At 36.6% G+C, this 26,263-nt stretch overlaps 1 protein-coding gene across 1 annotated transcript in view; it reads right to left on the minus strand.

The window, feature by feature from the left end:
* Positions 1-26,263, minus strand: part of LOC119773562 (ephrin type-B receptor 2-like) — a 148,368-nt gene that overhangs the window by 84,878 nt on the left and 37,227 nt on the right. The window contains exon 2 of the mRNA XM_038270569.1: positions 13,538-13,617. Within this exon, the coding sequence (XP_038126497.1) occupies positions 13,538-13,617 (80 nt within the window). The remainder of the gene's footprint in view (positions 1-13,537; positions 13,618-26,263) is intronic.

A 26,263-nucleotide genomic window follows, 5' to 3' on the forward strand; every position in this document is an offset into this window, starting at 1 on the left:
TTGTTGTTTAACAATCTGATGAAGATGATGCTTACTGTTGTCCAAAAAGTTCTTTACTTTATGAAGAATTCTTCTTTGTAAAATCATCTCCAGAGGTTCTAGAGGAGTTCCTGGAAGAGACCCGGCCTTCTTTATTAGCTTGTTAAGCATTTTTAGGTATTTTACTTTGATGCTGTTATTCTGGCAGGGGATGGCAGAAAAGATGACATTCTCCAATACGGACTTACAGAAGATTTAGTATCCACAACAATAAACAAACTGCAGGGGGTCCTGATGGCTGGTTGTGGACCAACAGAAGTCTCTCTAAGATCTTTATGACGTGGGATGTCAGGGCATCAGTTTTATAAGGTCATTGAGGAGTGTTTGGTGTTTTTCTTTGGTACTGTAACAAAGCAGGAGGTCTTCCACTCTGGAACTGTCTTCTGGGTCAGACTAAGCTTGGTGAGGTTCTTTAGAATCCTGCAGAGCTGCTCTGTACAGGCCTTCAGGACTCTGGCGCTGACCCCACCAGGACCTGGTGACTTATTGCAGTTTAGTTTCCCTAGTTGTTTCTTAACTCAAATAGGTGAAAGATGGACTTTCAGACTTCCATTTGTCTGAACATCCTTCTGCTTGAAACCTGGGATCTTCCTAATGCCTGAAAACACATCTCTGATATTGTTCTGCAGGAGTTTGCTATAGGACAGAAGCAAGCTCACTGTGAAGATTCATTGTGAAACCTTAACAATGGATCTTGTGCAACACAACAACAACATGCAACACTGGCAATCAAAAGAAACAAGGGATTAAAAAAGGAGCCATTAAAAAAGAGTAATCAATTATTTAAAATTGAGTACATTCAGCTTTAGGTGGAAAATGATGGGCCTTCCTCTTAACCAACTCCATATTTTATAGGGATTGAACTCTGCATCCATCTCATAGGACAAAAACATCCATGTTACTATCATAGAAGATACAATATTTTTGAACACAATAAGAATCCTGCTTTTTCACAATTACTTTACACTTAACGAAATCCAGAAAATGTGTTTTCGAGAAATTGTTATCAGTTTAGAATCACATTTGTTAATGCAAAGTTTTAATTATAAAGTATATGATAAATTAATTACTTAATTTATTCAAGAACATCAAGTAATGCACATGGTTTTAATGAAGTAGTAAGTGATAAAATGAATCCTAGTTTTTTAATGCTTTTGTTGTGAAGGGTTATCCACCAGCCAAACGAGCAGTCTTTACTAATAAAATCCATCAATAAATAATCAGTAATATTACAGCACAGAAAAAACAACTAAAATCAAACTCGACACATCCAACTTCAGAACTTCCATAAGGGTGACAGCTTTAAGAAAGAAGCGTATCAGTGGAAGTTGGTTAGTGAGACAACTTCAGCTTTAACTCTGACTTTCCTGTACCATAAAGTTGAAGTCTGTAATGTTACTGTGAAATGGATCATCTATCATTTAGAGCAAAGAATCTGTATGAGACGGAAACAAAAAACGCATTAAGGTATTTCTGTCGATTTAGGGGCTACATTTGATGACGTTCTCCATTTTAAAAGCAGAGCAGATGTCCATTTGTCCCATTGAGTTCTTGCACAGCTCAAAAATCAGGATGATTTCACTCAGACTGATCACTTCTTGTATTAATATGATGAAATTGTGGCATCAGCTTCCAGCTTTAATGCAGCCCATACATTATTGAATTAAAAAGTCCAACTTAACAGATGCAATTATGTTTTTTTGTTTTATTGTTATCCGCTCCCAAGTCCTTTTCATTCACGAGGGGCACGAGATTAATATGTAGCACAGTGACTGAGATGTAGGATTTGTTAAATGTCACTGATGTATAACTTGCGCCTTTACGCCGTCAGCAATCCTTCACCATGTGATTTGCATATTTTTTATTCCGCCACAGTGTTACAGTAGACTTTTTATTGAGTTTTTTTTTCCTTTTCGTATTTCTCTAAGATGACTCTCCTTTCTGCACTCGTGATTGTGATTGGTCTGCTACCTTGAACCCGCCCCTTTATATGTATACATTCACAGATTCATGATCATTTCAAGCTGGATTGAGTTAGTGAGTTCATAACCAGCTTCGTGATATCACTGATCCTGATTGCCATTGTCGTGGATTGGTTTAACTGGATAAACGGGAAGTAAACCCACAACGTTGAGTTTGCTTCCTGGTACTTGGATTAATCTTTAAAAATTCCTAACATGGATTTCTTGACTGTAGGTGAGGTCTGTCATTCCCATTTTGCAAGTTTTTGTCTTCATCCCCTCTAACATGAACATATTTTTGGGCGCACTTTCCCTGAATACTGTCCTAAATACTGGAAATGTACAGAACTATTCTAACTGTTAATAAGGGATAAAAACACATGTACTATGTCCCAGTTTTAGACTGTAAAACTGACTAGACGCCACCTCTCAAGACATTGATTTCTTTGACAAAAAACAATGGGCTATTCACATATGACAAGATTTATTTGAACTGGTTATATTTGGATATAGTGTGTTTCCAGCTGTTTTTTTGTTGCCCACATGAGCAAAGAAATAACAAACTCTCAACTCAGTGACATACTGTACACATCAGGATTTTCTGTTAACTTTCATGGGATTGTCACTGCCACAAATGCAACCAAACCCTACATGAAAACAATGTCAAACTCCGCAAATTGTGCAGCGCTGATATCTCCTTTCAAGGAAAGTCTGATCACAAAACAGAAGCAGAGAAACATGTATCTGAAGGCATTACAAATGCCCTTGAAGAGATTTCATGCAGAAAAGAAAATGCCATTAAGCTGTCAAAAAATTCCGTCTTTCACATCTGGAAGACGGTTACAACCAACATGCAGACGGTCAGGAAGTTTTTTGGCTGCATCATGTTGACCACAATTTCACTCTTCATGGACATTGTCTTCAACAGCCAGTCAGATCTGTGATAAATACTTCTATTTCTTCTTTGTGAACACACTTTAAGAGCTCTTTACTGTATTCAAAGCTCTGCAGAATCACTTTTTACTGTTATTTCACAGTTCCATAACAGTTCTATAATCCAAAATGTTTCTTGAAGTAAAAAAAAAAGAAAACAAGCATTAGTCAAGCGATGGAATGCATACACTGTCAGAAAAATCAAACATTTAATTTTATTATTGTTTTCACACAATATAAACCTTGTATTTATCACATCTTGTCATTACAGTGTTTGAATTAACCTGACCTAGCCCCATGATACCAAGCCACATTTCATATCAACGCTCAATCACTGACAGAAGTAAATAAATTATTCACTCAAAAGCAAAGAGAGAAACCCAATGGAAAACTCTTGGGGCACATTTGCCCTGTTTGCAGTTGTGGGAAATCTGTCAGAGCAAGAGTACCTTCCCTAGAGGGACAGCGGACAAATGACACCCACTGTCTGCATTCAATTACTATGAGCGAGGCCATGGGAGCCAAATCCTGAAGGAAAGAGGGCCTCACAGAGAGGAGAGACTTACCCATTCCAAGGCTTAAGTAGAACTGTCTGCTCTAGCCTGCTTTGGTTTACATTGTCCACTCCTAATGCACAACACATGAAGCAGGAACAACTCCATCTTTTTCTTCCCTTTCTCAACGCTACATGTGGATCATATTCATATATGTTCTTGAATCTTTCTAAAAAACGAATTTCACAGACTTTAATTGTGAATCACTGCAAATTAGTGGTCTCCTTTAAGCTCCATTTATCCCGTTTTCAATTACTCTCGAGCCAGAAGAAAGGCTATGTTAAAAAGAAGTCTTGATGGCTTGCTTGAATTATCCACAATTATTTGTACACAACCGCAATACAATACGGAATAGTTTTGACAAATCAAAACAGATTTCAAACATTTGTTTTTAGCATGGAGTCAACATCAAGTTCCAACAAAAGTCTGCTATGCCGTGTGTCCCTAAGTGACACTAGATATACTGCATCCTGGTACCACACCACATTAAAACACGTCCATAATGATAACCTAACCCACACACACCACCTGATTATGCTCTCATTCTATGCAGGAGACCTCGACTTCCCTCCACAGTAGTTTCGGTGTGCTCCCTTGGGCTGTAAGTCTATTTCTAAATGGCTGCAGTTGTCAACTGAAAGAAAAACATCGACCACTTAACCCTGCCCTGCTGGCCAGCTATATATCAGTTCACATAGTCATATAGTAGATATTCAGTGAGTCAAACTGCAGTCGGTGTACTAGCTACAGCTGATCACTGTTCACTTCCTTTTAGTTTCTTTAAATAGCACCAAATCACCAGAAGAAGTCATTCCAGGGCACTGCACAGAAAAGGTAAACGGATGGTCTGTCATCTATTCCGGTACTTTCTGTTTACTCAGAATTAAAGGTGTTGAAAAACTAACTTGCAAATTTGCATCTAATGTTTAATTCAATTTCCATTCCTGAGCACAAAGTAGTGGAGTAAAAAAACAGGAGATTAAGAATTCCCTGCAAACACAACCCCCCCTTTAGAATCTGACATCTGACTTGGTCGGCTGGGGTTTGAGACAACAGCGAAAGAAATAAAGAATTGAAAAGAAAAAAAGTGAACACTACTTTTAAACCTGGAATTAAGCGGAGTGGTTCCTCTAAATGCATCTGTCAGTTTTAACTGAATGCACCTGAAAGAGAACTCTTGTGAATATGTATGTCCCAAACATGCAAATTCTTTTCTGTATCCCAATGTGCACAGCTGCTGCTGCGCCGGACAGCCGATTTGCTTTGCTAACTTGTTTGTTTTGTATGCTTCGGGTGTTTCTGCTACATGATCGCTGTGTCTCCAGAGTAGTATTTTCTCTCCTTTTCTGTCCCTGCCCCAATGCATGCAAAGAAGCCATGGTGGAGGAGAGGCACTCACTTCCATAGCTGTTAAAGAGGTGTGTGCAAATTGTATAAAATGGAAGACTTCTCTGTGCAGTATTGCTCAAACAAAGCCATTGTCTCATAGAATAACTCTGAACAAGGACAATCATATGGTAATTTGATATCTTTAAGTGCAACTTTGTATGTAGAGATTTGTTAATCCTTGAGACATGTCATTAGTACTTATATGGTTTCTGAAGATATACACATGCCAGTGCTACTGAAAAGTGTGGCCATTATGGTAGGTAAAGAGTCAATTCCAAAATGTAGAGAGAGAGTCCCCCATGATGAAGTCAAAACTGCTGTACTTATTTCACTGCAGTCTTCTCTATCATGCCAGTCAAAACTCACTAGATTGGTGTCTAAGAAAACTACGTTCAGGGTTTTTATCATGTATTTATTCCTTTATTCAGAGCTTATAATATATTCAACTGTGTTCTTCTTGTGAAAACAGGTTCAGAGCTCAGCTGCTTAAATGTTCCTTCCTACACAAAGCTACCTATTGCTGTACCTTCTCTAAAATGGAAAATATTTATTGATCGGTGCTTCAGTTATCCTTTTGCGTGTCGGCCTGTTTTCTCCAATCCTGAGTCGACCTCTGCAGAAAGCAGCTCACGCTGAGCCTGGTTCTACTAGAGGGTTTTTTCAGTTAAAAGGGAGTTTTTCCTCCCCATTTTTCGCTCCTTGCTTGCTCAGTGTGTGAGATTGCTGCAAAGTCAATGACAAAATGAAAGCAAATGTCTACTGTTAATGTATGCTCATTCAGGAGAGGCACATAAAGGCACACAGCTCAAGGCAATCAGCTCAGTTTTCTTGAAAAAAATTTAATCAATCTGACTGACTGAATCATCCCTGTAAAATGCCTTAAGATGACATGTTTTGTTAATTAGCACAATTTAAACATAGTCTCTACTTGTTTAAACAGAAAGTATTCCTAGACTTGTGTTTCAACACAAAAAAAGTTTGTGGCCCATAAAGAGACACATTTCAGATGTGTCAGATGTCAGATGTGTTTTCTCAAACCCCAAGTTGTTCATGGCAGATGGCTGCTCAAACAGCACCAGGTTCTTCTAACGGTTACTTCCTATTAAAGCAGGGCTCGATGTTAACCATCGCCCGATCAGCCGGGGCAAGTAGTTTTTATTGTTGGGAGAGTACAAATTTTATTGCATTTGCCTGCCGGGCAAGTGCAATGATGGCAAAAACAAAAATATTTATCACTCAAAATTACTTTAAATTCACCGACATTTGATGAAAACTACCCAGAAGCATTGCCGGCGCCATTTTTGTTGTTTTGTAAACATTGTCGCATGATTTGAAAAAGCCGGGTGATTTTCCGCCAGATGGCGTGATTTTTGTCCACCTAGCTAGAAAGCGCTATCATATGGCAGTCTTCTGTACAGTGATGCAGGTCATACATTAAAAAATGTTCATTAAATTTTTTTCTCTTAGACATTGGAGAGGTGCATTTAAATGTTATAGAGCTAAACATATTAAATTGGTGACCTGTTATGTTATTATTATTGTCTTGTTGCTGCATTTATTTTGTCAGGGAAAACTAATCCTAAGTCAGTTAAAAGTCAGGGAATTCTGAAATTATGTAAGACTGTGGAAACCCTGTATAAAATAACTATGTAGTATGCCGTGACTCTAAAATAAAAGTTATTCATTTGTGACATTGACTTCTGTCTTGTGATTTATCTTAAGTTTTTAACCTGTCAAGTTTTGTTTAGATTTTTAACATTACAATTTATATTTTTCCCAAGCACACAACAGTTTAAAGCAAAGTTTAGTTTGAAAAGAATGTGCAGGAAGGATTGAAAAACATGTTAAACACGGTAATATAGGCTTGAGTTCATTATCTGACGCATGCAAATACACACCAGGAACCTGGAAACTTAAAAAATACTGAATTACAAAAAACATTTAAAAACAAACATGTTTCATTGATATATATACAAAAATGAATATTAGGAACTATATTTATCAAACATTATACTGGGCAGGTAAAAATTGTTTCTGGGCAAATGAAATGTGAAAGTCATTTGCCCAAAGGGCAAGTGGTAAAAATCCTTAACGTCAACCCCTGTAAAGGGTGATTTTTTTTTTTCACTGTTGTTACATTTATTATCAGTATGAGGGACTGCATCTAAGTTAGCAATTCAGTGGAATTAACTGTCACCTGTTACAACATGCTTGTTCTTTAGAAAGGTTTACTGTAAGAGACTTGATAAAATCCACAGGGTTTCTTTTTCTTTTTATCCATTTGAATATAAGTTGAAACCGAAAGCAATGTTTTAAAGCAGGTCAAATAGAGCATTTATAAAGCCAACTATAAATATGTCTTTGTGACAGGATGAAACTGACTGTAGTTTTATGTAGATATACTCACTGGATGAGTTTTTGTTCTGTGATTTCTAAAGCAGTTCATTGCGAAATGGTGCCAAATAGGTCAACTGGACTGAGAAAGGTGGATTTATTTTATTATCTATTTTTACTGTACAACACTAGTACGAAAAAACAATGCCTGTGTTATGCAAGAAACAAATTGTGATTCAGAAAGCTGTGCTAAGCCTGTATTTCAACATAAAAAATTTCGTACACAAATTGCCTCGGTAAAGTAATTAAATGTGTTTTCAGAAGTAATACGGACTTTGGCTATGCCATTTTAAAGGCATGGATAATCATGATTATGTTCACTTTGTGTGTCAATATGAGCATATAGCAATAAATAAAACTTAAAGTCCTTGTGTAGTTTAACGGGTGTTATTCACTCTACCTGACATGAAAAACGGCTAGGTTTTGTAAAAGGCAGATTAGCTTCTTTTTTAGATGATTGTGATGCAGTTTTAAAGGAACATAATCACACTTTGTCACTCAGTAGTTCTGTGATGTGGTCGAAAAGGCAAATCCCTCTTGAAGCTGGTCAATACCCTGCAGAAATGTGAACCACCAAAGGCAGCCTATAGCAAAACAGTAAGCGATATGACCACAACCTTAAAGTGGTATATATTAGACGTGATTCATTTAGGACATCTTATAGTCTTATGACTCACTGGTCATGTAAAGGAAATATCAAGGGTATATCACATCCTCAGCATGCAAAGTCACTTTAATTAAAGGAAGTTGACATTGAGTCCCCTTTTCATCTAGCTTTTTGTTTTAGAAAAACCCATCAAGATGTCAAGGATGAGCTCTTATTCATCATTTGAAGGCGAGTCAAACTCTAGTCCTTCTAAGTTGGTGTCCAGCAGGACCATGAGACCTGAATTAAACTGAATTACCTCTTCAAACACCAAAGTTTAACATAGACCTTTTAAAGACTTAAACAGGTGTCTTAAGGACTGGTTATACTCTTGCAGCCGTGTGTCGCAGTAAGCTTGTCGGAGGTATGACGCAGGTATTTTTTATTAATGCCGAATTTTGAAGCGTGAGCTGCGCTATGTTATTCCACGTCACAACGCAAGAGGGACAAGCATGAATTAGCTGAATTAGGATTCAGACTCACTCCCCAGTGGTTATTCAAAGAATTACAGATCTTGGTATCAGATGTCCATGTTATTTCACATCACTATGTTAAAGGTCATCATGACTACATGACAAAGAGTTTGATTAAAATGCTTAATCTTAATTTCATTTCAAACCATAATCTTCTGTAAACAACTTTTATGTATTTGAAGTAATTTGGTCTTGATTTGAGAAGCCATATCTACGTATTCTGTAAAGTAATGATGCATTAAAAAGCATGGATTAACATGTTGAGGTACTTTGAATGCTGCTTTAGAGAATTGCATATTAGTAACTTCTGTTGTAAATGTTTCCCTTGCAGCAGAAAACAGCTGAATTACAGTAATATTTACAGTAGTATTTTAACTACATTAGAATATATTTCTCATTTATTTAAACAGAGTAGACAAATCTATTGCTGGTTTCATGCACTGCTTGAAGTTACTGATCTACTAGTTAAGCCCATGAAGCCATGTGCAGCAGTATTAATGTAAGACAATAGCTTGACAGCACCTCTTGCTGTTAAACTGAAAAAGAGAGCCAGCCCTGTTTCAACACCTGTTGCCTTGGGCCTTAAGGGACAAGCTATCTCCTTTACGCTCATTTTTCACCCTTTGGTAGACAGGACCACTTAACAAAATTGTATAAATGAATATAAAAACTTCAGTGTCCACCAAGTGAAGGCCAATCCATACCTGAATAAATCAAGAGTATTAGGGATTTTGCAGGGTTGAGTTTTTCTAGTGACATAGGAAATTAGCAGGTAGCAAAAGCAAACAATATGAGAGGAAATGTAAAAACCATCAGAGGCAGTAAAAGGTTTTCAGTTAAAGCGAATGTGCGGCTAAAGCAGAACCTGTCTTAAAAAATGACAAAAAACATAAACTAAAAAGATGTAATCAACTATCTAAACCCTTAAGCCCAGCGTTATCACTCTGTGATAAAGGTACCACTGGTGTTACTTTGTATTTCAGCTATAAAAATACCATATGTTAAGAAAGTCTGATGTCTTCTTTAATAGAAATTACTTTAAAAAAATCAAGTACGAATTAAAGCTGATCACCATGGACAGATTTAGGAAACTAAGGCTCCTGTGGCTGGAGGCAGCTATGCTGATCTAACCACATGCTTCTAATCAAATAAAGTTAGTTAGGGAGATCAAGTTTAGGGCTTGTAGACTTTGCCCACATGAAAACAAAAAAGCTTTTCTATTTGGCATATCTAACATTTCATTTTAAATTCATAGAAAAAAAATACACAAAAAAATAAAACTAACTATGCCAGGCTTGTATATTGTGATGTAAGTGAAAGAGATAAAATAAGAATGGGTCGTGCAGTTTGTCTACAACTGAGTTTTTTGTCTAAAATATTGAGGTAAAGGTTTTAGTTAAAGGTTTGGACATAAAGCAATTTTGTTTTATTTGTTAAATACCAGATTGTGACATGAAAACACATAAAAAAATGAAACAAAATAAAAGTAATCATAAAACAGAGTTAATTGGTCTCAGTCAAGTTTTCTTTCTAAATGTATACAACGATATATTTGAAACTAATCAATAATCAGAAAATGTATTTTAAAAAAGGTCTCATAGGAGTAAGGGTCCAGGTGAGAAAGTTAACCAGAAGCAAGTGTTGGTAGCAATTAGCAATACATTTAGCATTGAAACTGCAAATGGAATTTGAAAGAGACATCAAACTAAACGTAACCAAATTCCCATTACAGGTTTTAAGATCACTGCGATTAATTGCTAATAGTATATTTATTGCCTAAGGAAGTGTCAAATATTCTAGCAAAATGTCAAAAGTAATTTGCCAAATACTTATTTTTTTTCTTTTTGCAAAAAAGCCAATTGGATTTTGAAAATGGGATAAGATAAAAACTTAGAGTTAGAATTCTGACTTCTAAATTTGAGGAATAAAAATACTGTTAAAATTTCACATGGTAATCTATCCTGAAGGGAAGATTTCTATTTCTGCTTTGTTTTTAACCTAACTGAACAGTAGTAAAGTCCTGTACTCTCCGTCAGTATGTTGGTAGGATAAAAAAAAACAAGTCCTTAATGAGGTGGCAAAAAAAAACAACCAAAATATATTTTTAAAACTTCTTAGTGTAAAATCCCTACTTCTTTAATCTATTTATGGAAATTACTGAGCACATTGTTTGCTTACTCTAACATTTTTCATTGTTTGAAAGGAGAATATGATGTAAAAAGTCCCTGAGCTGTGACTAAAGTCCCTGAGTACAAATCTGTTAGTCGGCATTATTAAAGGAACTCTGCGTCTTGCTATACACTGCAGAAATTAACAAGATGTGGGCATCCTGCAATGTGCCTTCAACTAAAAAAGACGAGGTAAACAACTTTAAAGACCATATGATGAAACTGCTGAGACGCTTTTTTTTTTTCTTCCTGTTGTTGCAAAACAAACCATCATAGCAGTTACACTGAACTTATCAACAAACCACAGAGAACTAAGAAATTGAATAAAATCAGAAGATGATTTTGAAAAGCCCCAGGAAACACGTCCACTGTGCTTTTTCTTTATTCGGGGGCTTATTCTAAGAGGCCTGAATTTTGTGGTGAGCTAAAAAGTGAAGGGTACAGATATGCTGGTTTTGGCTGCTTTAAGTAGGCCTGGCTTGCATGTGGCTAGAAGCAACCACTGCCCTGGCAAACTATTTGGAAATACCATGCATCAAACAGTGATACGGGCAATATAACACATTACTTCCAGTCTAGAGGTTTTTGTTCGCCTTGAACTAATTGTTCTGACTAAATACAAGGGGAAATTTGGAAACATTACATGTATGGATGGTACATATGGATCTAAATAAAGCAAACAGTTTGGTTCTACTATATCTTTAGGTTTTCTTTTATTGTTTTCACAGGATGAAAAAATGTCTGGAACACTATGAAGCCACGCTGAGTCACTGATTAATCTTTTGACCTCGAAGCGGGAAACAAAAGCACTGCCTACCAACACATACATTTTCATGAGGGAGCCAATTTACACATTAACTATGTATACACTATTAGAGAAGACTGACTCACCCCACACTTTGACCAACATTCACCTCTGGCCTTCATGTTAGCCATTCATATCCAATTCACTTTCTTGTTGTTTTCTTTTTGACTATTTTGGCTGTGTTGATAATATAGCATGAAATGTCACCCATTTCACCATTTCAAACTTTTTTTTTTTTTTTTTTTTTGCTCAGGATCCTTTGTCAATGATTCACATAATTTACAGGAAAAACCTTCATACTAAAGCCCAGCTTTTAAATGGTTTTCTTCTTAAACTTATTTCCTTCACCAAATTATTTTGTGCTTACAGGCTAAGGATATAATTTCATTAGTTATTCATAATTTCAATTTTCCAAAATATGGTATATGATTGCTTACTACTAAATAATGAAGCATGGAGTTGCAAAATCTGCATATAGATGAAAATTAAGGAAATAGTTCAGCTTGTGTGTGGAAAAAGCAAGGTATGTTCTTGAAATTCCAGCAAGTTAATTTTGCCCATTCACAAAATTAAAAATCTATATTCTAAGTTACTTTTTTGTGCCACTTAATCTAGAGCAGTAAGTAACAGTTATCAGATTATATATATATATATGTATATATATATATATATATACAGGGCTCGATGTTAACCATCGCCCGATCTCCCGGGGCAAGTAGTTTTTATTGTTGGGAGAGAATAAATTTCATTGCATTTGCCTGCCGGGCAAGTGCAATGATCGCCAAAAAAAAAAATGTATCACTCAAAATTACTTTAAAATTACCGATAATCGATGAAAACAACCCAGAAGCGTTGCCGGCGCCATTTATGTTGTTTTGTACACATTCTCGCGTGATTTGGAAAAGCTGTGTGATTTGAAAAAGCCGTGTGATTTTCCGCCAGATGGCATGATTTTTGTCCCGGAATTGGCATGAATCAGACACCTTTTTTACTTAACAGGCTAAAAAACAACCACGAGGCAAAAAAAATGTATGTACAGTAATACACCCACCACCTATTTTAGCTTCCACCCATTTCACCCACCACCCAGATAATCCTAGATTAAAAATCATCGGTCAGGGAAATTGGCATAATTGTATGCCATGCGCACAGTGTAAATATGGCTATCATATGGCAGTCTTCTGTACAGTGATGCAGGTCATACATTAAAAAATGTCCATGCTAAACATGTTAAATTGGTGACCTGTTATGTTATTATTATTGTCTTGTTGCTGCATTTATTTTGTCAGGGAAAACTAATCCTAAGTCAGTTAAAAGTCAGGGAATTCTGAAATTATGTAAGACTGTGGAAACCCTGTATAAAATAACTATGTAGTATGCCGTGACTCTAAAATAAAAGTTACTCATTTGTGACATTGACTTATGTCTTGTGATTTATCTTAAGTTCTTAACCTGTCAAGTTTTTTTTTAGATTTTTAACATTACAATTTATATTTTTCCCAAGCACACAACAGTTTAAAGCAAAGTTTAGTTTGAAAAGAATGTGCAGGAAGGATTGAAAAACATGTTAAACACGGTAATGTAGGCTTGAGTTCATTATCTGACGCATGCATATACACACCAGGAACCTGTAAACTTAAAAAAATAAGAATTACAAAAAAGATTTAAAAAACAAACATGTTTCATTGATATATATAAAAAAAATTATATTAGGAACTATATTTATCAAACATTTTACTGGGCAAGTAAAAATTGTTTCTGGGCAAATGAAATGTGCAAGGGCAAGTGGTAAAAATCCTTAACGTCCACCCCTGATATGTGTATATGTATATATATATATATATATATATATATATATATATATATATATATATATATATATATATATACACATATATATATATATATACATATATATACAAATGGGCTTTTGGGGATTATTTAAATATGCTGAATGCGTAAGAATGTGCAGTTAGAGGGATAAGACTGTTAAAATAATGGATTTATTATATAGATGTCACTTAAATGTTTCTGTAGTAAAAGCAGCAAATATGAACATATCTAAACTTAACAACTGCTAACTTTTTGCATAGGGAATGCAAAGCGAGAGGGTAAAACCCATTATAAATGGGATATTAGGAGTAGGAGTGCAGGGGAGTAGACTAAGTCACATACGCTATTATCACTTGACCCCGACACAGGATAAACTGTCCAGCCGAGCTCCGCCGTGGCTGTGGTGGAGTCCATGAGTGTCTCTGTGGAGAAATAGGAGAAGAGAAGGGGGTTAGATAATAGGCCGCTGTGAATGCACTAAAGTAAGGAAAACTATTAGAGTAACAACATTATTAAAAAAAAATCACATTATGTCTGTTCGTATTTCATTTTGAACAAACTATATCTAACATAAACACATTTTACAACGGAAATGATCCTTTCAGACTCCAAAATAAGTAAAAAAGAAAAGCTCCGGATAAAATGTCATCTTTTCTAACAGGCTTTACATAAAACAGCGCTTCGTCTTTCTTTGACACATCAACACATCCAGGTCAACAGAACAATGCCATTATCCCCACATAACTGGCTTGAAAAGCAAGTCTGTACGGCACACTGGAGGCGACAACATTCATGCCACAGATTAGCTCATGGAAAGAAACACTTCAAGTAATTGGGGTCAAAGAGGATGTGCCTCCTTCCTGTCAAGAGGTAGTTTGTGGCACAAATTCTTCTACCCTGGTCCAACTGTCCATCATATGCTCATATGGTGCCCCTCTTTGTCTCTTCTCCCAACTCTTGGCATCCATGCCCTCATGCCTGGGTTCCCACCCAAGATGTGGTCTCAGCTCCACAGTTATCTGTCTGTTACATTCAGCAGGTCTTATGAATTCCTCCAGCTTGTGTCAGTCCTGCGCTCCAAGGTTGAGCTACCACAGATGGAGACACCATTCATCAGTTTGGAGGCGTCAGCTGCAGCTCCAAAATGCCACAGAGGGATTTAGAAACCCCCTTGACAAACACAGCTACTAATCTTAACATAAGTCAGAGCCTGGCTTCTTGGTACAGGTCGGTTAGACAACTGCAGGCTGTGGCGCTTCAGTCTTATCATAAAACTGAAATAACTGAATTAAAGCTATGTTAGCCGGCTTACTGAAAGATCTTTGTCAATGAAAGACAACTGAACCCGTAAAATCTGTTAAATCTCAAGGTTCTCTAGAAAAGGTAATGACCCAACAGAATCAAAAGAAGAGGATCTCAAGTTACGACTAAAAGGCTTTATTTATCTCTTTTGCATTTTTAGCTCTGTTCGAGTTTGGATAATGTTTCAGACACTTTCAGCTTTTCACTACCTTGGATTTTCTCTGATTTATATTCTGGAGAAAGGCACAGATTTTAATTAACAGCCTCCGAAAGCAATGGCTTATTTCAGAGCCTTCTGCTGACTTTTAGAATCTCACCAATACTCACAAGACATACACCTAGATTTCACATCCCATTCAGTTATCACAAAGACCAAATCTTATAATTAGGCAGATGAGACTGCAATTGAGCAGATATTGATAACATTCTGAGTGACTCAGAGTTGAACAGTCTACATGGGTGTTAGGCGGCAAAATGGTAATTATACCCTGTAACGATGATGATAATTAGTGGGGGAGAAAAGTGAAAATAATGAACCACCCTCTGTGGTGGTTTAGAGTGTGTTGTGGGGGAACAGGGAGCATATTTCCGCAAGAATGGTAACACTCGCTGAGTGACACGTCATCCTCTTCCCCCAAACCCGACTCTTTCTCTCTGAAGCCAAACATTCCTTTTGTCTGTTTCTATTTTGATTCCCGTGTTATTTTGGTTTCTTTCTATTGAACATTTTTAAATTAAACGGTGATTTCTACTTCACACCTCTTTATTCATTTTCTCTCAGATGAACCCCCTCTCATTCTTTGCTTTTGTTTTATGTCACTTGTGCTATCAGTGACCCACAAGTACTACCTCCCCATGAAAGACTGATCACTTTTCTTCCTCCTGCTGTCTACACTTGAGTCTAGGCAGCCACACAGATTCATTACCTCCCATGAGGCAGAGCAGCACATAGCTCACCCCTGTCAACCACAGCCTCGTTTTCGGTCCCCGTTGAGGCAGAGAGTGTGAGTGCTCAGCAAGACATGCTGGGTATTAGTCAGGAGGACGACATGACACAGAGTTACTCCTGGGAATGCGTAGGAATCATTTTTTGTTTTCTCTTGCGAGGACATGTTTGCATATGATCATTTGAATTTTATCGCTTACAGGAACGGTGTAAAAGCACACTGAAAATGAGTAGCCAGGGGTCCTGCAGGAATTCTCTAATATTACATGGTCATGCAGTCAAAGATACTCTTCAGGCACTTTTAAAGAGTGCTTGAAGAATATGTTGAAACTCTTTAATTAGTTTGGTATCATGTGGGTTTTATTGTAGGATGCTTTATAGACTTCACACAATGTCTATCAGAGTTTTAATTAAAAGGAAAAAGGATTAATGAAACACTACTTTTCATTCTAATTAGGCAGACGGTCCAGGGAACCAGGGGTTTTCTCACTTTTAACTAGATACATGGAAGCGTTTCAGCGTGTTTTCATTTGAAAGAGTAGTATGCAATGCACTTTTTACTGATCCAACAACAAACAAAATCAGGCTAATATCATTAAATGAATGCAAAGTTCTATTTTTTTTACTGAAACAATTATATATGCTGTGCTTTGGGCTTGACCTTTTTATGTCACTTGACAAAAAATAGCCATGCACAGGGAAATGTGAACAGAGGAATCTGTTGTTTTTTCTAATTTTTTGGGAACGCACCATATCAAAGTAACAGGTAGTAGCTACAAAAGCGTTCTAATTTGGATGCTGTTAATTTCCAAAGACGCGAGTATACAATTATCTGTATCATGTGTTTAATGTGAATTCAAGACAGATGAGAAGAGTTCGCACTTTTCTCCAACTTAAATAAATACCTTTCTGCATTTCACTCAAAATGCAGGAGAAAGGGAGACTTGTTTACAGATTATACCTAAACCTAATTTAGAAATGGATCAATTAACTTTTTATAGATCATACTGATGGATTCTACAGACAAAATCTGATTGGTATACTAAACACCACACTAAAAAGTAGAATCTTTACTCCTTTGATTCATTTAAATAAACCTCCCTTAAAATTGATTTTTAGTACAATATTTGGGCAGCTTGCAGTGCAGCTTTTTTAGAAGGCATAATGTTTAGTTTAGAGGGTATCATCAGCTTGGCCCAACACTTGATTAAGAATTGCAATCTCTCAGTATCCCATCACAGCAGTAGCTGCATTTGAGTGATTTGTGTGGCTTTTAATTGATGCATAAAAGTGTTTTAACAGTCTAAGCTCATTGGAAAAAGATCTCCATGTTGGTTAACAGAGAGGAATAGATACTTGACTGGCAGCAAAAGCAGCATATTGACAATATGACAATAAAAAATAAAACCTTCTTGGTATTTTTATGCTCTTAACTCTAAAGGTAGCTATGAATATGCAATGAGCCCAAGGAGTCTAAGAAAAGCCCACCATGAGGAGAGCTCTTCCTCGAACACTTGCCGATACTAAGGAGAGAGTTTAGTGCTGATCTTAGAGCTCTCAAGTGAGAGGCTGTCTAAAGTGACAGGCGAGTGGAATGGAAAAAGGGGTGCGTGGTACTACAACAACACTCTTCCTCTCTAAGAGGGGTCAACGCTTCATCTCTGCTTTCTAAAGAAAGCAGCAGAATTTCCAATGAGGGATACAGAGCGGATGTCTTCACAGCAGACAATAATGTTTTGTACACAGACAGATGCTGCGAGTCAGAAAATAAACAACGAATACCTACAGACAAGATTCCTTAAGTTGTTACCACTGCGTGAATGCTTTTCAGTATAGATTTTTTAACTGCCTTTTTTTTGTCGCACCTCAGAAAATTTTCCATGAGGATTTTGTTTTCCTTTATTGGTTTTATTTATTCATCTGTTTTGTCTGCAAGCTTGTTTCTCTGTTTTTTTTTCACCCATCGTTCATCACAATGACTGACAATTAACGACTTGGCCAAAGGGCAAAAATCTTAGTTTGACAGTTGGATGCTCAATTTGAAGGGAGAGGTAGACAGATTCTTCCAGTCTGGGTGTTGCTTGTCTCCTCTGCCAGGAGGAATATCTGAACAAACACATGGACCTTTACACAGGACGGGTGACAAAAAAAACAACAACTTTTTAAAGAGATTTCCAAGATGCACATACATGATCTTGTGCAGCTAAGAAGTAAGATGACTAGCATAAGGGTTCTCATTTTGTCCAATTGCTTTGCATGTTATTACATCATGGAAAACAAGACATCCATACAAAATGGCTTTAAGATGGTAGCTCAACCAGGAATCAAAGAGAAAGAACCAATGTTTAAGCATATCGTTGTGTATTTAGGTCCAACGGTTTAACGAGGGTATTTTGAGAAAGCAGTTGACCTTCAGAACAGCATGAAGCAGCTTGGAGGCGGGATTTCTTTTTTATCTTACTTGCTGGCAGAACGGTAGCCTCTTTCCAAAATGCAGCAAATCCCTAAGCGTTTAATTCAAAAGCAACATAAACCCACATACGGTGCTCTCTGGTGTTGCGATAATGTCAAGAAACCGAGCTGAAAAACAGCTTTAATATTCTGCCCATGAAATCCATGTTTTGTTAAGTTCTGCTAAACCACAAATGCAAGGCAAATGTGTATGAATGAACACCTGAAACCATGTTATCTGAAGGCAAATGTGGGAAGACTGTTGTGTGCGCTACAGTTGCAGGGTAGCAGCTGGTCAATGAGCTAAAAACAGAGTTATATATAGTCAACCAAGCACGCAAATCTTGCAGATTAAGGAGAAAGGGAATGGCATACCCCTGAGAAAGAAGAAATGTGATTTATAGCTTCAGTGATAGACAGAGCTACTGTAGGGCCAGGTGGAAATAATCACATGTTTTATTTACATTGAAGGAGTGAGAGGAGCCCCTAGCCTCAAGAACTTTGGCTCAACATATCCATCAGCACAAGCTGCTCTCATTAAGGTAAGCAAGAACTTTCAACATAGTTTTAACAACTGATAAATTAATCCCCAATGACAATTTACCAAACTGGCACATTTTCTGGACAGTGAGGTATTGACCAAAACCTGTGGAAAACTTTTGCTTTCAAAAGCACATCGACACACATCCAAAAGTGGTAGGGAAGTTATTGGATAGACTTACATGGTCTGAAGGTTTGTAATTAAATGCAGCAATTTACAGTTAAGATGTTGATGAGGCTATTACAGGTAAGTTTGATTACATCTTGAATTTCAACATCACCTCATTAAGACTACGCTGTGCAGACTCAGAGTTTTCCCAAGGCATAGAAAGATGAGCAAGGAAGCTGGGCAGTGGACTTTGGCAGAGTCTAGTGGAGTGTGAAATTTCGTGCTGCAGACACAAACACACAGAAAGTGGAGCACTCGCAGAGCACTGGCTGTTGACAGAATGATACAGTATGGTGTTCCCAAGGGCCCCAAGCAGGATGTAAGATGGTAATCTCTACACAGCAAAGCTGCGTTATCAGTCTGTGTGACTGAACTTGTCAACAAAGCAAGTGGACTAGAGCATAAAACAAAAGGTAAGTTATATGGACCTAAAACATCAGGTCCGACATAAGGAATGCAACTGTCTTTGTCTGACATGTGATTGCAGAGCTGCTTTTTACCTTCCATGATGATGAAATGCATTGTAATCCCCTCACAGCTGTAGAAAGGTTATCTTCCATCACACGCTATACTATCCATGGCAATGTGGAGCTGTTTGCTTGCAAACACATAAAGATGAAATATGCTATCATTAGGATGTAAATTATGGGCTACAGATTAAAGTGATTAGAAGGACAGAAGATTAATTTTATGTCAAGAGAAATGTAGCTTCTTTATAGCTAAATGTTAAGTGAATGCTTGAAAAATGGTGATTGTGCTAAATCTGAGCTGTAAAGGTGTCAGAATTCCCAGAAGCTGAAAACATTTCATTAAGACTATATTCCAGTGTTTATTATTGAGAAATGAGGAGTTTTATAGATAGTTACTCTGACTAAACAAACAACATGTTTCTTTAATAAGTTTGTATTCTTTTTCAAAAAATCCAACTGCCTTATTTTACAAGATAACAGTTATACCAACCAAATTATAGTTTGTTTGTTTTTTTTTTTTTCTTTCAATGTATGTCAAGATGTTTTATTTCTTAGCAATAATAGTAGGTGTAATATCAGAGTACATTCACCATTCAAAAACTTCAGGTCTAAGTGACACCATATTTCATGGGGAAAAGACGTCAACTTTAGCAATAAATTGTGAGCTGGAACACTCACAGACCCCGTCTACTGTAGTGTGAAAGAAACCTGGCCACTGACAAAAGCTTAGGGATTTATAGGTACGCGTTCCATATTTTTCAAACCCCTGTAACCTAAACAGAATGGTTTAACAGATCGGTAGATTTTAAATGTTGCAGAGGAAAATTCTGTAAAATAAAGGCCAACTTTTTTATAAGCTGCAGCTGAACATGAGTGTGATTCGAGCATAGTGAGGCCGTACAAGTGACATCCATCCATCACTCAAATCATTTAACTGTTTTTATGACCACTGATATGACTCACTGAGTGCAGCTGAAATACCTGCAGCAAAGTTTGACAGGGATCACTTTTTATCAAAGTGACAGCTTTTCAGATTGCACTCCTAATTGATTTGATGGAATTCAGAAGCCTCCCACGCCTTGACTACAAGCCATCAGCAGAAAATAACAGGAACGAAGATTACGAAACATCATGAAGAAATCATTTGTTTCACAAATGATGCAGATGTGTGTTTAACATAGACTGACTCTCCCTCTTTATGTACCTCTAGTATTTTGCTGTTTTCCCTTTTGGGAGCCTTTCACATGGTTATTTCTGTTATTAGGCCAAAGGGTAAGCTTAGGCTTTAAATGCAGGAAACTGAATGAGGGGGTGTAACCTGACTGAGGATTCTCCATTTTATTTTATACTACATGAGAAAATACCTGCATTATTCAAGAGAACAGCTATCACCATGCCAACCACGTGGATTGACACCTAAGGCAAATTGTAGTGAAGTACATAAAGTGAGTATCTCCACATTCATGATTCAAAACACAGGCAAAAACACAGGAATATTGGAGACATTGGTAATTTCTTAAGTTGGTAAAATGAACATGTGCAGCCCTGGCCACCTTAGATTAAATCCCATACGGGTGATGTGTAAAAAGTTTTACCTAAATTAATCTTAATTCACACAAACCAGTTGTGGATTGAAAATAAAACAACATAAAATTTGATTTGGGCAAAAACCATATCAAGAAATAAATGTTTTTGACAAAATTGCAGGCAGCAGAAATGTTAGCACTTCCAATGAAGATTTAAAAAAGTTGATGAAAGATCAATCTTAAGTATGCTCCAAACTAGTGAAATATCACCATAGATAGGGCAGTCCTATCGGCAGAAGTGGGTCGTTTAATGTAATAAATTGAGGTTTTGTTAAAAATCATTACACCTCAACATAGGAGTTTCACCACACTAAGAAAATTTTATTTTCATTTTAATCATCGCTCTATTTTTTCAGTTTCATCAGTTTGAAATGATGCTGCTGCAGGAAAAACACTAACTTAACTGAACGCTTAGTAGTGCTTCAATTTGAGTGCCAAAAAATGTTGCCAGCTCTGTGTAAGCTTGGACATATTTATTTCTAAATTAGGGTAAATGACAGGGGTTTGTTTTCATTGCTTGTTTTTGTTTGGCTTATATAATAATTCCTCCACAGAGATGGTAGAATGGAAATCTTATCAAGTTTATGACCTATTCTATTAGCTTTTAGTCATTTCATTCTCTAAAGGATGCTTTGAAAGCTGTTGTAAATTCCTCTCCAGGAGTTCCGGTTCCTTATCACCTAAAATGTGGTGATAAGGTTCAACTTCTAAGGTTAAGAGCTACCTTTTTGACAAAGACTAATAAATGTTATCCAGCAATACATAAATCACTGTTTTAGTCCCACAGTTAATTTCTTCCCGGAGAAAAGGGAGAAAATATGCATTTTGAGCACTGCTCTGTCATGCTTCTTTGCTCAGTTAAACATCAAATTTATATGCATTTTATATTTGAGATTTCTCAGCAAGAAAAGAAAAAGAATGAAAATCAATTAGTTGTTAAGGTAACTACAATTGCTTTAATTGAACTATTGAGGATCAAATATAGCCATTCCATTTATACAATTTTGTTTTCAAAAGTGCAGGGAAAAAGGAAAAACATAAAAAAAAACTTTAAATTATCCAGGCTTTATTTTTAATGATTTCATTTGTACCCCTGAAGTTAAATAACTCCAAAAACTAATAACAGCTTAAGTTAAAATCACAGCATTGTTACAGAGCTGATCTTCTTATTGAGCATTAGAAAAAATCCCTGTTGTGCAATGGTGTGCTTTAACTTTGTAATACAGCTTGTGAAAGTTGAAATGTATAGTTTTCCCTTTGTTTCCATACAGTATAAGAAGTTCAGTAAGGATTTTAGAAGTCAATTAAGGAAGCATCATGGAAAAAACATCAGTGTAGACCTGAGAAAAAGAATGTATGCTTGTAAGGCAGGAGTTAGATAAACAAAGTTACCGCAGCACTTCCAGGAGTTCGGAACTGAAGTAAGAATTATCATCAAGAAATTTAAACAGAGCCAAGTGGAACAGAACAAGTCTGGTAGATGGTAGGAAGTGAAATATTTCAAAGACAGTGGAAAGAAAACTGATTATAGATGTCTCCAAAGACCCCAGTACAACTGCAAAGAAAAGTAATGAATGACTTAGCCAGGTCAAGAATTGTTGACTTTAAGTCAGCATTCGCTAGAGCTCTGCACATGAATAGACTGAAAGGGTGCAGACCAAGAAAAAACTCTTCTTAAGAAGAGAAAACCCTAATCCAGACTGAAGTATGCTAAAGACGGCCTCAGGAAAGACTGTGCTTTACAGCGTTCTTTGGTGTATGACTTATTTTTTAAGAAAGGAGGTTAGACAGACTAGAACGTGGGATTCTATTAAGGTGGAAGCACTTAGGAAGAAAAAGTATGCATAGATTAGGAAAGAAAACCAGGGGAAGTAAGCAGCTTCTTCCGCTCGTCTTCCAATATAACAATGACCTAAAACATCAATCATTGCTGGTAAGGAACTACCTCTAAAAGCTCAAAGGAAAAGCATTGATTCACTTGCACAAAGTCCTAACTTGATTCTGAGTTAAGACCTGTGGTCTGTGCAAAAAAAAAAGCCCTCAAATCTGAAACAGCTTAATAGAATTTCTGAAAAAAATGTTGGCAAGATTTCCGACAAACGGCTGCTGACTGTAATCCAACAAAATGGATAAACAAATGAGTCATGGAATCGGAGGGCAAATAGTTTGAGAGAGGTATTTTTTGCTTTTTGTGGACTAAAAAATATACTTATTTAAAATTAGGTGTTTAATAAAAAATACTGGGTGTGGTAACATTCTTGTCCTCAACTGTGGCCTTTCAGTTATTCAATTTAGCCTGATAAGCATATTTAGCTGTATGGTATTTAGAGCCTGAGTTCCATGGACCTATTTGCAAAGTCAGAGGTTTACCAACATTTCACTATCACACATGATAACTTAAGATAGCAGCAACAACCTGACAAATTAGTTTTGCATGTCATCATATATCAAAAAAATGTGTCCCAAAACCACTTTACATGCCATATATTTCTTGTCATAATGTGCATTTGGTTTCTGGGTCAAGTACTGGGGGAAAGAGTAATGTGATCCTGAGACTTCTTCGTGTTTAATGATAAATCTTTCTCATCTGGGGCTGCAAATGTTTCATGAAGCCTAAATAAATGAATAGCATGTTCCTGCTGCAAAGCTGTCTGCATTTCCTGAAGACCAACTTGTTCTAACAAGGTCACATGCAAACAAGCTTAACACCTCATATTCAGAATTTCATTTTGTGTAAAGAAATTTTAAAAAATAAAAAAGAGAGGTATTTTAATACCTGTAGCCAAGTTGGTGCGGAGAAATCTAAACGTGTTTTTATCTGAAGCCAGAAGCGCTTATTTTCTTTAAATCCTGAAACTACCACCTATTGAAATGAACTGGAAGTTAACTTTTTTTTATAAACTCTGTATCAATTTTCTATCTTTCTGTTCAAATTATTATATAAAAAAAAATACAACTCTTACTGCCTCTTACTCACTTTTACAAGAAAAACTCCACGTTTTGGTCTAATTTTAGTAAATTATGTTTTAGGCTATTCCTTTGATCTGTGTGTGCATAAGTATGTTTTTTCTTTATAACTAACTGCAGGTGAGATAAAGAGACTGCACCTTTTACCATCATTTTGACCAAGCCCTAACTATTAGGCGTCTCATTTTATCAACCATTAATGAACAGCAAATTTAAAAAATGTGTTTATATGAGAGGCATTATGGTCCAGAACTGGAACGCTGTGTAACATGAAATTGTTTGAATCTTTCGAATAAGTTATGATATTATAAAGGCACCAGTTTCTTTGATGGTTGGCTTTATTTATTTAATGGCACTTATTCAAAGAACACGCTTTTTTTAACACTATAGATTTAATATAAGTTCAACAAGTGAGAGCAGTCATGACTACTGCATAAAAATGAAATTAAAGGGGAGCACCATTTTTTTTTTACATTGGGCCCTTGATTTTACGTTATTACATCATGTTCTACTCACCCATATGAGTTTTGTGTCATTTAGAGCCGTTCTGAAGATATTCCGTTAGGTTATATCCAAGTAATGTCTTCCTATGGGCAACTAGTTGAAGGCACAAACTAAACTGTTCATAATTTATTCTTTATGGTACGCCAGCATTCATAACATGTAGGCCAATCACTGCGTCCCCCAGACATCCGCAGTTATATTTTTTATACCGGTGTTCCCCTTTAAGCTTAAAACAGTCTTTAGTCAGAGCTATTTTAGGGTTATTTTAATATTTTGTTTTGACTCTAGTTCAGATTATAAGGAGTTCACAATAAACATTCAACTGCATAGAATATGATTTGATCACTGTTAAAATAAGTATTAAAAGTAATCTATTTAAAAAAGGTAGCCAATACCATCAAGTCATTGCCTTTGCACCAGTTCCTCCTTTTTGGCAAATCATTTATCGTTTTCATAGTAAAAAATGAACTTAAAATGTATTTTTATAATAAACAAAGATAAGTGCCAATCTCTCTGGATGAAGTCAAAGCACACTAACCCATCTATCAATATTTTGTAGTTTGTCAAAAACATACTTCAGATCCATGCTGATAAAGTAACTTGGAAATATATTTGATTGGCAGCATTTCCACAGGTATTCACCACGTTGTCATGAAATAAATCATATAAGATAAGAAAGTAACATCCTTAATAGCATTAGTCTTTCATCCATGACGGGTTATGACTTTTTTTTGTTTTTCCAATGAAAAGTGTACCTCCTTCTTCCAGGTACAACATTTTATGGCTATGTGTCACTAAGAAGAATTTGAACAGTGTTATTGATGTGTGCGAGGTCAAGCTAAGAGAGTTGATCTGTTGCCAGTCAATACAACCTGTCTGCCAACAAAGTCATCAGATCAGAGCTGTTTTTCTATCTGGGCAGGATCCTGCAGCTTCCACCCCAAGCGCTTTAAGTCACGCACATACACACACCAGTCTACCTACCTTCAAAACCTTGGGGTAATTATTCATTGTAATGATAAAATAGATGTCTGAATCCTAATGTGATATTTTTGATGTTTTAGTATAGATGACATGGTGGATAAGATGATTTAAATTATCTAAAATAGTGCAGTAAGAGGTCAAAATGTGTAAAAAGCAACCTCAGCAAGTTACCTGTTTAAAAATCATTTTTTAAACCAGAAATTCCGAGTGGGAGGATAGATATGAGGGTGTAATTGTGTGTATTAATGTGTGTTTTACATGCCTGCAGTCATGTGGGAACTGTAAAAGAGAAGTAATGATTTATTCTCATCTAGCAGCACACCAAAGACATGCTGGCTGGTCTCTTGTTCTCTTTGCCTCCTCTTTCTCTTTGTTTCCTTCCTGGTTTCTACACCATCCCTTCTCACCTGCTACCTTACCCTTTACATTTTACTGTAATTTATAGGTATATTTTTCATTTATCTTGCATGTGATATTTCTTCATTTTACCAAAAACAAGGACCAAGTTTTCAGTCCTAATACTGTTATACTCCATGTTCCAGTGGAGCTACCAGTCTACCTCAAAACAGGAATGACCGTTTAACCATCACCACCCCATCTGCTTTTACTGATGTGGACCACACATTTCATGGAAAGGAGAAGGCAAAGGAATCACACGGGAGGTAAGGAATCTTGGTGGATTCCAGGCCTGTGAGCTAGTTCCTACCCCATTCTCACTTTGGAAGAGTTATGGTGGGGTCACAAACCCCTGGAGGTCCATAAAGCAGAGCAAAGGGAGGCAGTGGAAGACAGTTCTTGAGCCATATGCTTTACCAACTGCCTGTTTTTACTTCTAGCACCATTACTGCATTTAATTACTCAAACACAGGGAAACGACACGCCACAGAATAACCCAAATATCACTTTCCGTACAGGCACCCCTAAAGCCCTCGCAATCAACATCCTCTTAATCAACGACAAAGCACAATGGAAATAGGGCTGGCCTGCCATTAAGGCACCTTAAGGTCTTAGTGTTAGTCAAACTAACATAGACTTGGAGATATTGGATACCAGCACAAGACAAACACAGAGCTAATGGTTTCATGGTGGTCAACTGTGAAAGAAGACAAAAAGGAGTAATGGCAGGGAGTAAAAATGAGAAAATACTTA

The sequence above is a fragment of the Cyprinodon tularosa genome, unplaced genomic scaffold (genome assembly GCF_016077235.1).
Source record: "Cyprinodon tularosa strain WSP-4 unplaced genomic scaffold, ASM1607723v1 ctg768, whole genome shotgun sequence".
NCBI classification, from domain to species: Eukaryota; Metazoa; Chordata; class Actinopteri; order Cyprinodontiformes; family Cyprinodontidae; genus Cyprinodon; species Cyprinodon tularosa.